The 17,901-nt window shown below is 45.1% G+C and overlaps 1 protein-coding gene across 1 annotated transcript in view; it reads right to left on the bottom strand.

Annotated features, from left to right (window-relative positions):
• The window catches only part of LOC147747365 (interleukin-12 receptor subunit beta-2-like), a 553,753-nt gene that overhangs the window by 349,179 nt on the left and 186,673 nt on the right, over nt 1–17,901 (bottom strand). Inside the window, exon 5 of the mRNA XM_086936246.1 lies at nt 13,461–13,575. Within this exon, the coding sequence (XP_086792372.1) occupies nt 13,461–13,575 (115 nt within the window). The remainder of the gene's footprint in view (nt 1–13,460; nt 13,576–17,901) is intronic.

Genomic DNA, 17,901 nt, shown 5'->3' with positions numbered 1-17,901 from the left:
TACGTTAAGTATCAAGTTAGCAAAACTAATGATAACCCCTATATCATAAGCTATACAGCTGTCTAAACAGGAAAATCCAAGTTAAATATTCAAGACACAGTAATTTTATTCTCACTTAAACAATATCGGCACAATAATCTATTTAGACTCAACCCATCTAAGCAGTAGTTCTCTATTTCCAACCCTCTTATTGGGGGGGACATGATCAATGGCATGGAACCAGAATGCATGGTCTCCTGGGTGTACAGTGTTATAATGCTCAGTAATAGGATATCTAGAATCTCGACTAATGATCGCCCTGCGGTGTTCTTGGATGCAGAGTTTTAAAGGGCGAATGGTACTGCCCACATAGATCTTTCCACATTTGCATCCTAGAACATAGACAACATGTGTGGTGTTACAATTACTAAGCTGATTGATAACATAGGTTATTTCGTTGTTGTATGAGAATGATAGAGTTCTATTCTTGTCCATAGGACAGACATTACATGTTCCACAGCCTTTTGGTATGGGAGGAAGCTAGGTTCCACTCCTAGAAGATGCCATAATATAGGTTGGGCACAACTGATTCCGCAAGGATGTGCCTCTCCATTATATAATTAATGGAGAATCACCTATATGTTCTTTAAGTCCAGGGATCACAGTTAACAGGTGCCAATTCTTCCGAAACACATTAAAGATGTTATCACTATGCATAGTGTATTGTGTAATGAACCTGGCTTTGACAAGCCTATTCTGTAGATCATATTTCCGTGGTTTGTCACACAGAGTGGCATCCCTGTCAATCATGTTTATTCTAGCCTCAGCTTTGTCCAAGGTTTCAACATCGTAGCCTTGTTTGAGGAATCGTTTTTTGGTCTCCATAACATTCGTATGAAAGCTCGCTTGCTCGCTACAGTTCCTCCTGATGCGAGTCAGTTCCCCAAAGGCTATGTTCTTGATGACAGGCCTAGCATGCGCACTTTCCGCATGTAGTACAGAATTACATGATGTCTCTTTGCGATATAAAGTACTTTGAATCATGCCATGTTCAACGTAAAATGTTATATCCAGAGAGGCTCTCCTTGTGGTAAGACATAGTACATTTAACATTGAGAGCATTATTATTCAAGTAGGCAAAGTACTGCTCCAAGTGTTGCGTGGACCCCGACCACAAACATATTACATCATCGATGTACCTCCCCCAATACACAATGTATTGAGTCTAGGGGGAGGCACATCTCGCCCAGGCATGCTCCCTCTCATACCACTCCATAAAGAGGCAGGCATAAGAGGGAGCAAACCTGCAGCCCATTGCGGTCCCATTGATCTGCTGGAACCAGCGGTTGTTGAACAGGAAAAAATTATTCAACAATATGAGGCCAATCATCTGGACAATCATTTCATTATGGGCATAAAGTTTCGTGTCTTTCCTATCCAAGAAAGAACGCACAGCCATGACACCATATTTTCTGTTGATACACGTATATAAGCTTTCTACGTCAAGAGTCACAAAGGTCAGATCCTCTTACCATTCAAAGTCCTTTAGTTCAACCAATATATCCTTACTATCTCAGATGTAAGATGGAAGGCCCCGGACATGTTTTTGTAGTTTTAAATCTACATATTCGGACAGCTTTTCAGTGGGTGAGCCCACCCCTGATATTATTGGTCTTCCTGGGGAGAACTGTCCTCCCTTATGTATTCTTGGTAGGATATATATACATGGATAAGAGGGACAGTCCACCCGTACGTACCTGTGTTCGTCCTCTGTAATCAAACATGTATCCTTCTACTCACCCAGCAATACATTGATTTTATTTGTGATGCTTGAAATGGGATTGTCCTTGATTTCCTTGTAGCACTTCCTATCGCTAAGTTGACGATGGATTTCATTTAAGTAATCCAAACGATTCATAACAAAAACATTGCCGCCCTTGTCGGCCTTGGGCATAACAATCTCAGGGTCTGCCCTGAGTCTTTACAATGCCTGTCGCTCTGGATATGTTAGGTACATTTTTGTGCAGGAGTCATATTGCTTAGGGCTTTCCAACCTGTGTAGATCCTCCTCTACCTTTTTGTGAAAGGCATCAATGTTAGGATGATATCCACAGGTGGGTACGAATTTGGATTTCGGGCGTAGGCCACTATCAACTGATGCGTCCTGGGTAATATCAAGTTCCCTCAATAGAGCAGAAATATCAGGACATTCTTCCTCAGCTATAGACATAAGGCACTGGACATTATGCACATCCCCAATTAAATGGGTACTTTCACCCATAGAAGGTACAGATCTTTCATATTCTGGCTGTCTGTTGGAAAAAAAGTCTTTGAGTTTTAGGATTCTTGTAAATTTAAAAAGATCAACATATATATTAGTAAAATCTCCACTCTGTGTGGGACAAAAATTGAGACCCTTACGCAGGAGTTTAGTTTCTTCAATATCAAGAACTTTATTCGAGAGGTTAACAATTTTTAAGGGCTAACCTTCCTCATGTTGGGCACACTGATTATCGAAAATATTTCCTGGGCCATCTATGTTTTTTTGGGTCTCATTGAGGCCTCCGCCTCAGTAATACAATAACTGAGTCTTGAATATTTAACTTAGATTTCCCTGTTTAGACAGCTGTATAGCTTATGTCATTTAATTTGATCCAGGGTTACTTATATGCTCTGAACTGACTCAGATCCTACACTGTCCACACCGATTGGGCTGACTATCGCCTTGATACTCTAAGCGGGGCGTGAATTACATAAGAGTACTCTGGTGAGAGCACATATATATATATATATGTATATATATATATACATAGTTCCACGTTTCCCTTTCTCTTTGTCCCTAAGATAGTAATTTGTCTCCTTCCAGTAATTTTGCTCCTTCCAGTTCTTTGTTCCAACTGTTTTGGATTTTGAAAACTGGGTATAAACGCTGCTACAGTGATGATAAAAGATGTTTTTGTGTAATTGTATTGTGGGTCTTGTCTTTGGTGGTCCAATCAAATGTTAGTACCTTAGGGTTTAAAGTATATGTGCATTTTTTAATTGAATCTTTATATGTGATTTTTATGTATTTTTATATGTACATATACATATGTTATATGGATCAAATGTATTTTTGTAAATTTGTTTGGTCTTTTTGTATTTTGTATGTGGTTATTTATGTATTGTCTCATGTTGGTTTCAGCCCAGATGAAATTCCTATAAAAGGAACGACACGCATTGGCTGTTGTCCTGTCTTAAATCTAAAGAAGAACAAAAGAAATTCTAAACAAACAATCACATTGGCTATTGTGACTTCATTCCTGGTGCTGCCTGCATTCTTCTTCAATCTGTGTTTCTGGATTCCCAGTGAAACCCAACTGCAGCAGTTCTCGGAGGCTATTGGCATAGGACTATAACATTTTGTGGACACTATGTTTGAGGTTCTAAATATATAGTCAGCTGCAGTTTCGATACATTTTGGTTAAAGTATGGAAACCATCTCCTCCAACCAGGGCCGACACTTCCCCCAGATCTTCCTAGGTGTCAATCTCCATTGGAATGACCCCCATGATCAGGTGGTTAACATTCTCAAAAACTTCCTAACTGACCAAAAGATCACAACCACTAAAACAAAAACATTGGAAAAGAACGCTCCAAAATACAAATGTAAATGAGCTCATATCTCGCTGCAATATCTCCCTACCACTGCCTGCAAACATGGCTGACGTTCATGTTCTCACTGAGCACTATAACAACTCCAAGTTATCTATCCTGAATGCAACTGCCCCCCTTCAACTAAAAAGAAAATCCATCCAAGACTCCAAACCATGGTTCAATGACAGCCTAAATGTTGACAGACGCAGCCTGAGATTAGCAGAACGTGCTTTGAGATCCGCTCCATCCACTGGTCGACTAAAAACTTTCTTCAAATCACAACTTGGCAAAGCAAAAAATCGCCCAAAAAGGCTGTTTGAGTTGATTAAGTTACAATCCAACAACACTTCTATCCAAGCTCCTCTCATCTCCTGCCCTCTGCCAAACTGCGATGCAGTAGCTGACTTCTTCCTTGAAAAGGCGAGTAAGATCAAAACAGATCTAAAGTTTGCCATGATCAATCTCTTACCCTCTCCTGACTCCTCCTTACCCTCGCCCCCTCTTACGCCACCCTGTCTCTTCCCAAAAAACAATGTCTCTTGGAGTCAATTCACACACCACTCAAAGACACTCCCATCTTCAGCATTCTCTTGACCCTGAAACCTTCAAATCACTTCAATGATCCCCTCCCCCCAACTTCTTTAAAGAAATGATAGGAACGGCCATCACTCATATAGTGGACAACGCTCTTACTTTGCCTGACCAGAATGAATCTTGCCTACTAATACTACTCGATCTCTCATCTGCATTTGACAATGTCAAACATGACAACCTACTAAACCTTTTGGAATGTAGGATGGGGCTTTCAGGCACTGTACTAAAATGGTTTGCTTCTTTTCTCAACAACATAAAGCAGAGAGTCAAATCCAACCAAACTCTATCCAACTCCAGTCCCTGCACACTGGGTGTCCCCCAAGGGTCCTCGCTCTCTCCCACGCTCTTTAACCTTTTCATTGAACAACTTACTGTAATCCTCAAAGCATCTAACATCCAATATCACATGTATGCGGATGACACCCAACTGTACATGAAAATCTCTTCCCCTGAAGATATCAAGTCTCTTAACAGAACCCTGCACAAAATCCTAAATTGGCTAACCTCCAACCACCTCAGACTAAACACCCTTAAAAAGGAATTCCTCCTCATTTAAGCTCTCCGCCCTCAACTGCACCCCACACATCATTGATTCCATGAAATCACTGGTAATTGTGCTAGGTAAGAACCTAAACATGCAAGATCACATCAGATCATCTACCAAAGGAGGGAACTTCCAACTGAGCATCCTAAGAAAACTCAAACCCTACCTTCCCCAAGGTGCCTTAAAATCTGCAGTGCAAGTACTAGACATCTCTAGACCAGAATATGTCAACGCTACTCTATGCGGGCTACCGAAACTCAGTTTAGCCGCCCTCAAAGCATCTCTGAATGCTGTGAATAGACTCATCACTTGTTCCAAGAAAACCAACCACAACTCTCAGGACCTGAAATCGCTCAACTGGCTTCCATTTGAGTCAAGGATCCAGTTAAAATTTGCATGTATGACCCAAAGAGCACTACACTTCAACACTCCTCTTTACCTGGCAAATAAGCTCAAACTTTCAGGTGGCTCCCTTCCCACAAGGAGCAACAGCACATTGCTGCTCAAGCTGAAGAAAAAAAAAAAATGAAAACCTACAATCATACATTCTCTGGTTTTGCCCTGAGAATCTGGAACTCCCTACCTGTGGAAGCAAGACTGATTCCTTCAACTTTTGCCTTTAAAAGGGAAATGAAAGCTCTAATGATGAACACTGCGCTGAACTAAAAGCTTTTCTCCTTTTGTCTCCTATCTTGTTTAGCCAATTAATCTGCTATCTGGCATTTGCTATGGCCTAGGTGTCGCCCATTAATATGTTATTGTGTACCTGATGTATATTGTGAACTTTTCTCCCACTGCTATCTACCTATGTCTTCCACAACTCGTATGTAAAGCGCTCTGATACCCGCCTGGGTCATGTTCACGCTATACAAAATGTAATAAATTAATAAAATAAAACAAGTAGGAGTTGTTTTGCTCCTGTTAGCTTTACAAAGCTCTTAAATATCCAGGTTTTCATGTGCACTAAGCAATTGCTGCGGTTAGGCACAAGGCCAAGAGCATTTGGATGTAAACACACATGTCGCTGTATGTCATCAACATACATTCATGCTGACCAGTGAGAAACTATTATCATTTATCCCGGAGGTTTAACATACATGTTAAATAATGGGGGTGGTAGGGTTGATCCTTAAGGTACCTGAAATGGCCATTAAAACTGTGGAAATGAAAGAGAAGAAAAGACTGGACTGTGTAAGGGTGATCAGCAGGAATGCAAATCCTCCTGCCACAGGTTCAGAAATATCCACTTCCTTAAGGGGGCGGGATCACCGCATCACCTTCATCCACTTTCCATTTTTAGGCTGAAAATGTGAATAATCACAATTTTTTGATAAGCATCATTTATTGATGTGGCCAAATTGAATAAACGCAGAAGGACGAGGAGATTGCACAGAAAGCACCTGTCTATCTTGGAGGCTAAAATCATAATAATGGCTCGGTGGAGGGATTGACCCTATACCTGCTTGAATGAAGAGAAACACACTTCACCCCTTGGGTGCTCATGACGAGCTGAGTTCATCATGGCACACAGTGCCGGGAAATCCCTCTGGTGTGGGCACCAGAAGGATTCCCTTTTCTCCCCCAAAGCCTCGGGAGCTGGGGAAGAGCTTCACCAGCTCCCGAGCCCCCCCCCCTGGTTTCCCTGAAATGACGATCAGCGCGCATGTTGTGCTGAAGTCATTTCAGTGAAATCAAAATTAAAATGAGCCAAGAGGCTCATTTCAGTTTCCCTTTCTACGTGCTCAAGGGGCTATCTCAGCCCCCTGGGCACGTAGAAAGACGGGAGAGGTATTGTTGGAAAGGGCAGAATCTCCCCTTTCCAATGGTATCCCTCCCCAGTGGATCCCTACTTGGGTATTGACACAGGAGGGCGATCCCCAAGCAGGGATCCACCCACTAGACACCAGGGAGGGGGGAGCGTCCCCTTGGACAAGGGCCTTTGCTCCCCCCAATTCTATTTGGCACAATTTAGTCTTTTTGCCCCTCCTGGGGGGCATATGGGGGCAGTAGCCCCCAATCTGCCCCCCGGGGGGCAAAAAGCCCACTAGACTCCAGGGATTTTCAAATAAATTTAAATTAAGGGAAAGTAAGAATAAGGGTGGGGGCTGCCCAAATGGGCATGCCCATGCCCCCACCCCCCCCAGAATCATTACAGTCTTTCTGCCCCCCGGGGGGCAGATGGGTCATTGACCCCTAATCTGCCCCTTTGGGGGGGCAGAAAGCCCACCAAACACCACGGTTTTGTTTTTTGACTTTTTTTTAGGGTGGGGGCTGCCTGAAACGAGCAGCCCAATGCCCCCATCCACCCACCACCATTACGACCTTTCTGCCCCCCTGGGGGGGTAGATGGGGATAGTAGCCCACTAGACACCAGGGATTTTTTTGGGTACATTTGTATTAGAAATTAAATGAAATGAAATGAAAAAAGAACTTAATTAAGCGCGCTGTGGCCAAGCGGCTTCCTGGCGCTGGGGGCTTGACCAAACTCACCGAAGGGGACCAGGGAAACTAACAGGGAAATGCCTGGGAAAACAGAAAGGTTTTAAGAGCTTTTCGGAAGTGAGAAAAGATGGGGATAGAACAAATAAAAAGAGGGAGACTGTTCCCGAACCCAGGGGCTAGAACCAAGAATCGGGTGCCCACCGTTCTGGATTTGCGGAAACGGGGGACATGCAGGAGGGAGAGAGAGGAAGAGCCTAGAGTGCGGTTAGGGGCGTGAGGAGTGATGAGAGATCCGATAAAGAGAGGAGCTGAGTGAGTGTGAGCCCTAAAGGCTAGGCAGGCCAATTTAAAAAAGGATCTAAGGTGCACAGGAAGCCAGTGAAGGGACTTGAGTGCAGGGGTAATGTGGGCAGATTTAGGAAGACGAAGAATAAGGCGGGCTGCCTGATTTTGAATGGCCTGAAGACGGCGGGTTTCATAAGCAGGTATGCCCACGTACAAGCCATTCCCATAGTCAAGGCGGGAAGTGATAAGAGCCATGACTATGGTTTTGAGGGCGTCCGTGGAGAAATAGCGAGCGATCTTCCGAATGAGACGGAGGGACAGAAAGCAGGAGGATACAACAGAGCTAATTTGGGCGTGCATAGACAGGTCATGACTGACCTTGATGCCCAAAGTCCGAACTGAGGAGACCGGTGAAGGGGGGGAACCAAAGGAGGGGGGCCAGTGAACCGCGGACCAAGGGTTTGAGGGACCACCCGTGAGGACAAGCTCCGTCTTGTCCGGATTGAGCTTCAAGTGATTGATGCTCATCCATTCGGATATGAAGACTAAGGTAGAGCAAAACTTGGGAAAAGAATCAGAAGGGGAGGAGAGGTCAAAGACGAGCTGGAGGTCATCCGCGTAGTTGTAAACAGAGACCCTCAGCTCGAGAAGAGAAATGATGAGGGGGTAGATGTAAAGATTGAAAAGAAGAGGGGAAAGGGAAGAACCTTGGGGGACCCCATAGGTGACCAAGCAAGAGGGAGCGGAGAAACCTGAGAGGTGAACCGCTTGGGACCTGCCCTGAAGAAAGGACGTAAGCCAGGAGAGTGCAACGCCCCGTATGCCCGCTGCGCTGACACGGTCGAGAAGGATGGAGTGATCGACCGTGTCAAACGCAGCGGACAAGTCGAGGAGGACCAAGGCTTGGGGGAGATTGACGTCAGCTTTCCCCTTGAGTTCGTCCAGGACCGCGATGACCACTGTCTCTGTGGAATGGCCTGGGCGAAAGCCCGCCTGATGGGAGGCTAGGAGGTGGTTCTCCTCAATGTAGGTGGACAGGCAAGATGTAACGTGGCTTTCAAGGATCTTACCCAGATAAGGGAGAAGAGAGATAGGCCTAAAGTTAGAGGGGAGAGAAGGGTCCAGGCCAATTTTTTTAAGAATAGGAAGAACTATGGCAGATTTGAAAGAAGAGGGAACAGAACCCAGGGCCAAAGAAGCGTTAAGAAGGGAGAGGGGAAGGGAAGGGCAACTGGTGAATAGAGTTTTGAGGATTCGTGCAGGAGCACAGTCCGCCGGAGAACCAGACTTGACTTTTGTATGTAGATTAAGAAATTGGTCCATAGAGATGGGTGGGAAATGATCCAGAGAGGAGGAGGGCAGAGGGGGGGAGCAGGAAAGGCAGGGTTGAAACACCGTGGGGATGTTGGCCTTTATGTTTGCAATCTTCTCAATGAAGTAATCATTGAGAGAAGAGCAGAGGGTCTGAGATGGAAAGAGGTTGGTGCTAGTACGGTCAGAAGTGGCTAGGTTATGGACCAGGGAGAAGATTTCTCAAGATTTGTTGGCAGACAGAGCAACTCTCTCGGTGAAATATTTGGTTTTGGCCGCTAGGATCGCTCTTTTGTAGTCATTAAGGAGAAGTCTGTATTTAGCACGGAGAATAGGGCAATAGTTCCGTCTCCAGTGGCGTTCCGACCGCCTGAGATCAAGTTTGAGATCTTTGAGCTCACTGGTGAACCATTTGTGCGCATCATAAGGGCGGACGGATTTGACCTTCTTGAACGGGGCGACCTGGTCGCAGGAAGACGAGAGCCAGGAACTAATGGCGTCTGCCTGCGAGTCCAGAGAGAGGTCAGTAAGGTCAGGAGCTGAAGAGGCCAAGGATAGCGAGAGAGAGTTGAGGTCAGTTTTATTCCAGCTGCGAGCCACAACATTTTTGGGTAGAGGCAGCTTGTCGGCCAGAGCCGAGTAAATGGAAAATGAAATGATAGAGTGGTCAGACCAAATGCAGGGGAGTATGGAAGGGGGTGAAACGCCACAGCGTGATGACCTGATTTGGTTCAAGATATGACCCTGGACATGGGTGGGGGCCGAGATATGGGATGAGAAGTTCAAGCATTGAAGGGCAGCAGAGAAATCTTTGGAAGATAGGTCTTCCCTGGGGTCCCCTGGCCAGTAGTTAAAATCACCGAGCAGAATAACTGAAGAGTTATAATCCACCAGCGTGGCCAAGAGATCCTGTAAAGCAGCTACGAATATTGGCATAGATTGAGGGGGCCGGTACATAAGGACGACGGTGAGAGGTACAGGAAGATTTAGTGATCGAGCCACCAAGAAGTCCACGTTAGGCATGGGGGGGTAAGTAAGGAGTTGAAATTTTAAAGTAGAACGGATAATCATCGCCACACCGCCCCCGGCCTTACCAACCGGGCGGTCCGCTCGGAGGGCGTAATAGGTATCGGGGAGGATGGCCAGAAGATCCAAAAGGGAATCAGAAGAGAACCACGTTTCTGTAAGAAATAGATAGTCTGGGGAGTGTGAGTTCAGTAAATTAAAAAGTTCCGTCTGATGCTTGACTGCAGAACGGGTATTAAGTAGATAAGCAGAAGCTGCCGACGAGGCAGGTGAGGACCGAAGGACAAGTGAGGGATCAGAAGGAGGAGAGATGGGGCTGTGGGCAAGGGAGGGTGGACAGGGAGAGCGAGGGGCAGAGATACCAAGGGAATCAAGATGATGCAATAAAGAAGGGGAAGGAGGAGGAGTAGCAGGATGTGCAAAGAGTTGGGCTGAGGAGTAAACCAGAGAATGGGCAGAGTCTGTGGCCCCTGGTCCCAGCCCGTCGCCGACGGGCGCAGACGGGCTTGCCGTACGTGGGAGGCACATGATTTTATGGAGATGTTCAGGGCGTGGCCTCGCACAAGTGGGCGTGGCCTAAACCTCGCTGATGGCGGCAAGGGAGAGAGCCTGTCCCGCGGCAGCATTAAGTTCGGCTGCGTGGGGGTCTGGAAAACATTCAAAGCCCCAAGAACAGGTAGGAGTGGGCTATAATTAAAACAAACACACTGTCACAATTTGTTTTAAAAAGGGTGAGGGCATTGGCATGCCCGTTTTGGGCAGACCCCACCCTAATTAAAATTTGCCCAAAAAAACTCCCTGGCGTCTAGTGGACTTTCTAACCACCCTGGGGGGGCAGATGTGGGCATCACCCCCCAATCTGCCCCGCCGGGGGGGCAAAAAGCCCACTAGACGGCAGGGATTATTTTGGGGCAAATTTGAAATAGGGTGGGGCTGCCCAAAACGGGCATGCCCATGACCCCACCCCCTCCCCCGCAACAATTAGAGCCTTCCTGCCCCCCCGGGGGGCAGATGGGGCAGTAACCCTCAATCTTCCCCCCCGGGGAAGGGCAAAAAGCCCACTAGACACCAGGGATTTTTTTTGGCAAATTACAATTTGCACAAAAAAACTCCCTGGCATCTAGTGAAGTTTCTGCCCCACCTGGGGGGCAGATGGGGGCATTACCCCCCAATCTGCCCCACCGGGTGGGGGGGCAAAAAGCCCACTAGATGCCAGGGAGTTTTTTTGGGGCAAATTTGAAATAGGGTGGGGCTGCCCAAAACAGGCATGCCCATGCCCCCACCCCCTCCCCCGCAACAATTACAGCCTTTCTGCCACCCCTGGGGGGCATATGGGCAGTAGCCCCCAATCTGCCCCCCAAGGGGGAAAAAGGCCACTAGACACCTGGGATTTTTTTTGACAAATTTTTATTAGGGTGGGGGCATTGGCATGCCCGTTTTGGGCAGACCCCACCCTAATTAAAATTTGCCCTAAAAACTCCCTAGCGTCTTGTGGATTTTCTGACCCCCCCTTGGGGGCAGATCGGGGCATTACCCCCAATCTGCCCCGCCGGGGGGGCAAAAAGCCCACTAGAGGGGGCGTGGCTTGACGGCCCAGCATGGCGGACGCGTCTTAATGGAGCTCCGTCCAGCCCGATGATTATCCTGCCTCCCTCCCTAAATCTGTGGTCCCGGGGGCGAGGCTTACCTTGCGGAGGCCAGCTCCTCTTGATTCCTGGCACCTGGTGATTTCTGGCAGGCCCAGTGGTCGGAGCTGGCGTCTCCCGCGGGGGGAGGCCCCTGAGACAGCAGTGAGGCAGGGGCCTAGAGTTTGGCAACCCAGGTGATGGAACGGGTCAAGCAGAGCGGGGGCTGATGCCCTGTCGGGTCGGCCCCCGTGTTAGCAGCTCCGGCAGCGGTTGGTCGGGGGGGCACATCGGCCCCCGGGGAAAGGCTCCGATGGTGCATTTGGCAAGGTGGAGACCCAGGGGAGAGGCTGCGCTGGGTCCCGTGGTCGGGAAGAGGGCTGACGGCAGAGGCGGAGGCCGGGGCCAGAGACGGTGGGCACGGCGGCCTGCCGTGAGTTCCTGCATCGCGGCGGCCCTGGTTCTCCCTCGGCACCCCCTGCGGGGGGCAGTGGTGCATCCGTCCTACAGTGGCCACCCAGGTGTTGAACGGAGTCCTGTTGGTATCATGGAGATTTCCTCGGCTCTTGAACTCCTATGGCATTATTAACTCTGGCACGCGCGCACACACACACACGCACACACACACACACACTCTATATCTCTTTCTCTCTCTATCTCTCTCTCACTCTCTCTCAATCCAAGAGAGTCTACGACCATTAATGCCACAGAAAAAAAGCTTTACAAGGAAAGAGGCAGTCATGATAAAGTGCTGTCTTTGCCACAGTGAATATTCTCAATATGAAAGGTAGGACATATGCATATTTCCAGGAATTAGTACCATTACTCATTACTGTGTTTATAAAACAAGAGGGTATGAGAGTCATGTAGGAAAAAGCTTATGCATACCTAATGTGGGACAGTGAAAAACAGGTGTGACATTGCTTAAGACAGAGTTTAGGAATGGGGAGGAGGCACGGGGGAACAATATTAGTAAGAAGGAAAGAAAAATGCAGATATTAATGCCCACATGCATCAAGCATTTTTGGAATCGCAAACGGTGCGATTCCTTAAAATCGGCCGTTTGCGATTCCAAAAATGCTTTTTGGGATGCATCATTGCTTTTTCTTTAAAATCGCTAATTTTGCGATTTTCTGAAATGCGATTGCATTTAAGGAATCGCAGTTTTGCGATTCCTTAAATGCAATGCATCATGCTTTAAAAAATTGCGATCTTGAAGATTGCAAGTGCAATTTACCACGAGGTTGAACCTCGCGGTAAATTGCGAAAAATGTTTAAAATGGTCAAAATCACATTTCAAACAATGTCATGTTACAGACACACATGTCTGTGTGAAACATCCATTTAAAAAAAACATTTCAGGGGTGCAGGGGGGGGTCCTTTGGACCCCCCTCTGCACCCATGGAATGCATCAACATTAGGCGAATTCAAAATTGCGAATTCGCAATTTCCATTGATTCCTATGGGCCTTTTGGCCCATAGGAATCAATGGGAATAGCGAATTCGCAATTTTGAATTCGCATAATTTTTGCGATTCGGTAAAAATTGCGATTTTTACCGCATCGCAAAAATTATGCATTTTCTGTGATGCATCCCGTTTTGCGAATCCATATTTGCGATTCGGTAAAAATCGCAAATTTGGAAACGCAAAACGCGAGTTTGATGCATGTGGGGGTAAGTGTGTATTTTTCAACTGGCTGGTAACTGAACACACTCCAAATCCTCTGTCAGATTTACATGTGCCATAAGTCCATTTTTTTAGATGATTTTCCAGTGGCAGAGAATGCTGCAGTGGAGTATTTACAATTTCCTCCACAAATCTGAGTCTTAGCCTTTACATCTGAAATCTAAATCATTCTATGAACTGTAACAGTAAGCAGGGAGAGTGGAAGCCTAGTGCCCCTAACAATATTTTCATGCTTTGGATTTTTAAAATATCTTTTTATTTTATTAATCTGAAATATCCTTTTTCTTAGTTGTACATCACATAATGCAGTCTGAAATTTCCAGATACCTACTGTAGTGAATATTGGGTACTTATATAAGGATCCGCTCCAGCCTCCCAAGTGAATGTGATGTTCCCATGTTCTCCATACTGATTGCAGCTTACATTTCTGGGCTTGTCCGGAGGAGCTGAGGAAGAAGATAAGTTTGCTGTTGGATAAATTAATTTGCAAATGTCAAACACGTTCATATATTTGTCTTGGATGTGATAACAAATGTCACTAGGGTTTTTTTAATAACTGATCAGTCTTTCTTGTAGCATTTTCAATAAAAAAGAAGGTTAGATGCTTATTTTGAGCTATAGAGGGTAGCCCACTATCCACCAGGGAGTGGAGGTCATAACCTCCCCCCATGGCAAATTACCGCCACCATACTTATACTTCTCTTTCTGTCTAGTAGAGACCGCAATGCTTTCAGATCGGCAGCCTTTTTGAGGCTTCTCTGAGGCCATTGTAAGTTTTCTGTGCAGCCACCATGTTTCATGCAGCCACTCAGTTTTTCCAAAGCAAACATTCAAAGCTGGAGTTTGTTTTTTAAAACAAACTACTATTGACCCTGACACCCCGGGACTGATTTCCCAAAGTGTGAGGGTTGTTTTCGTTATTTCTGTTGGAGAGCATCACACTTTTTCTGGCAATCCAAACAGAAAGAAGTTTGTCAGAAGGTTTACCCTAAATCAGGCAGTAAGTCTGAGGTACTTACACCAATGTCCCCATGTCTGACTCTAAATAGAGCCTGCTGGACCATCAGGTTGGCAAAAAGGGTACACTGACACTTTTGTAGTGGAGTACAATGTCCACCAAACTCTAAATCCCATGCGGGAGGCCTGCATCGGACACCTCACCACCATCTGAGCATTCACCTTGGATCTTCATTGTGAGCCCTGTCCACTTAAGGACTGGTGTTACAATGCCTTAAACAGTGGCACATTGTGAATTGCACATCAAGAAGCACCATCCGTTATCTGTGGGAAAACTGGCTTATCCCGATGTCAGCAGCCTGTACAAGCACACTCTAATCAATTAGTACTTGTAGAGCACAGCTATTCATCTCTGAAGGTTTCCAGGCACTGCAGTCTTGCTGGTCTTAATCGAAAAGCCAGGTCTTGTGTCCCCTTCTGAAATCCGCAAGTGAGGGTGACCTTCGCAAGCGGAAGGGTAGGTCGTTCCAGCTGTCTATTAATGGTAGCTTGCCATTCGTTATTGGCTACTGCCTGTTCTTAGCTGGCACCAAATATGCCATGCTTTGCAACACAAAAAAACTAATGTAGATAAGGTGTACCTGCATCTCCAAGAACCCACCCACCAGGAGATTTACATGCCTTTTGATTCCCCTAGACCTCACAGTTTCCTTTGACAAGGTAAACTACTCTTCTAAAAACATTCACAGAAATAATTGAACTTAATCTGAGAGTTATTTTATGTTTCTCTCCATTCTTTGAAAAAGGAGGAAAAAGGAGGAAAAGTGGGAGGCAACCCTATCTACATTACAGAAATGTTGTTCCAAGCTGTATCTCAAGACTCTAGTATTTGTCCCCATTGCTCAATATTTATTTGGAACCAATTGCGGACATTCTAAAACCATCTAACATCAGCTACCATTTCTACATCGACAAAACACAGCTATACTTAAACCGTGCCTCTACTAATTACCTGGATACTCTATTTCATGCACTCAAGAAGATTAATTTGTAGATGTCATATCACCACATTAACCTTAACTCTCTAAACCCAAAATTTCTACTCATATCGCCTCTGACCTGCAACACACCAATTCAAAAATGACTCAAGGAGAAGACAATTACGGGCACCAATCAGAACATTGTAGGTTCGGCAATATCCATTGCCTTGATACTAGACAAGAACCTGAACCTAAATCTCCACTCTAACAATATTGTTATTGGTGCAAAAATTCAACTGAGACTTCTATAATTGATTGAATACCTGCTTCCATCCTATGACTTCAAATTGTCACCCAGGCTCTTGTCCTGCCAAGACTGCAATATGGCAACTCTAGTAAAAAATGCCTACAATCCACCTGACTCCTCTAAAGCAGTCTTACAAGCTGCAGCCAGACTGCTCATCGGATCCAGAAGGTTTGAACCTATCTCTCATTTCCTTAGATCTCCTTATTGAAGTAAGATATATCTTTACACTTGAATGCATCATTTATAAGGCCTTTCAGGGGGGACCCCTAAATACCTCACACAGAAAATCTGGATAATTTCAGAAGCTTAGGCCAACTCTTACACAATCATTCTCAGGAAGTTCCTCAAGGTTATGGAATATCATTTCCCTGAGCCTAAGAACTATGGACTTGATTTAAGGTATGTCAGTCTTTAGCCTGTCCATCATGGTGGAGGAGGACATTACATCTGCCACCCGTTGTGATCTTTGTGCCTTCAGGGGAACCATTGTCATGGTAGCTCCACCAAAGACACTACAAGTTTGGTGGATGGCTTTCATCTGATAGGCAGATGTTGACCAAACTGTTTTGTTTCCCAGGAATAAAACTCCTTCAAAAGGAGTTGTTTGTGAAAAACAAAAAAACTTAATGACTCCCACAATCTGGACGCTTTCTCCCACAATGAGGGGAGGGGCCATTATTTGTTTATGCCTGTGACTACAAGGTTTTTCCTAGGTGACAGAAAGAAAAAAGGATACCAGGTAATCCTTAAATTGGGTAGGTGGTCTGGTGTTCTTACTCTCAAGTTCCCTACTCTAACAGGCTGTCAGAGTACGGTTTATGATGGCAGAGCCAGCGGGGCAATGCCATTAGAAAATGGATGGTCTGTGTGACTCAAGATACAGCAGACAGGTTAGTGGTTTGGCATAAGGGGCGCCATCACTTTTTTGATGGAGTACCCCGTCCACCAAAGACTAAATCAGGCCCTATGTCTTCAGAAAGAAGTTTAAAAGGTAATCTGAAAACCAGGTTACTTGAGCACTGCATACTCATCTAGACAATAAAGATTACCACCTTATAGTCACCACTTTGGCACCATGAGATCATATTCTCTCCTTCACCCTACTAACCTATGTTCCATCAATTTTAAAATATGTAAAGATGCTCCACCTGAACTGTCAAACTTTGTAAACAAAACGGCGTTGCTGGGGGATTTTAGTAATACAAATTAACCACTATAATGGTGATGTTGTTTATGTAAAGCTCAGCTCTCACTTGATGTTCTTGCCCGCTCTGTAGAATACTGCAGAAATTAAGCAATAAATAAATTAATTAATTAATAGATACAAATATTGTCTTAAAGAAATGTCAGGTTGGCCAGTCGTACTAGACTAACATCAACAGTGAACCTTACCAAAATAAGGGTATCCAGCTCGCCTTCATAGTTGCTGGAGATGCTTGTACCAACATTGGTGCTCACTTGTGTGCATGCTTTATTATAGTGCCAAAAGAGCAGTTGTCTAAGCCCAATAGGTGACAGCCTCTGCCTTCCAATGCTACCTTGAAAAACTATCCTAATGACATGCTTTGCTAACATACCGGGCTACATGTTCCACAGTAACCCTGCATAGTTGGACTACTCATCTCAGACAAGTCTCCCAGATGCATGACCTGAGCCCCATCTATGAAGATTTAAGTTGAGCTTCCTACTCCCTTGGATACCAATTTACTATACAAACAATCATCCGTTCAGAAATCTCTTGGTACACGAGACATCGATTTCCTGTATGTGCATCCTTTTTAATTTTGCTAATATTTTGCATCCTCTGCCATGCACATCCGGTGAAATCCTTTCTCTTTTCAGTTGATAATTATACATTTTGGTGCACTTAGTAAAACCATCTTTAAAAAATCCCTACTCAAGGCTCATTATCAAACAGAGGAGTTAACTTCCTTGCATCATTGGAACAGGCCCCAGACTTCATAAAATTAATTAGTGTATCACATTTATCAATAATTGTATTATTACAGCACAATTTGTCTCTTACAATCTGAGGTGCACGTTTACTATTATTTCACACACTGCGGTGCTGCAAAACAACTTGCTGCTCTGCATTGTTTGAAAGAGAGAGAGAGAGCAGAAATGCTCCATAATTACAAAGATATGGAGAATTTCTAAAATGAGGTATAGTGTGCAACGAGTCCAGTGGAACCCCAAAGGTAGGCAGAGGTAAAAGTAGATAGCAACTTTCTCTCTATTTGTGTTAGTGTGGACGAGCAGTAAGGATTTATCAAAGGGTAGTGTTAAGCACTTGTTGTACACACTCAGTCAGCAAATGATGTCACACACTCAAAAACTGAACTCAAACCACCCTGTTTGCATAAAAAAATATTATTAAGTTATGTTATTTCTAGAACCAAGTCAAGCCGGGTGCAGGTAAGTGGATTATATTTTGCATTAAACAGTACAGTTGAATGCAGTTGTACATACTTTGTTTTGATTTACAGTTAAATCACTTGCAATGTAATACTTTGAAATACTGTAAATAG

This window comes from Lissotriton vulgaris, chromosome 1_1, assembly GCF_964263255.1.
Source record: "Lissotriton vulgaris chromosome 1_1, aLisVul1.2, whole genome shotgun sequence".
Taxonomy (NCBI): Eukaryota; Metazoa; Chordata; class Amphibia; order Caudata; family Salamandridae; genus Lissotriton; species Lissotriton vulgaris.
The sequence above is the reverse complement of the archived record's forward strand: the minus strand, read 5'-3'. Positions and strand labels throughout refer to the sequence as shown.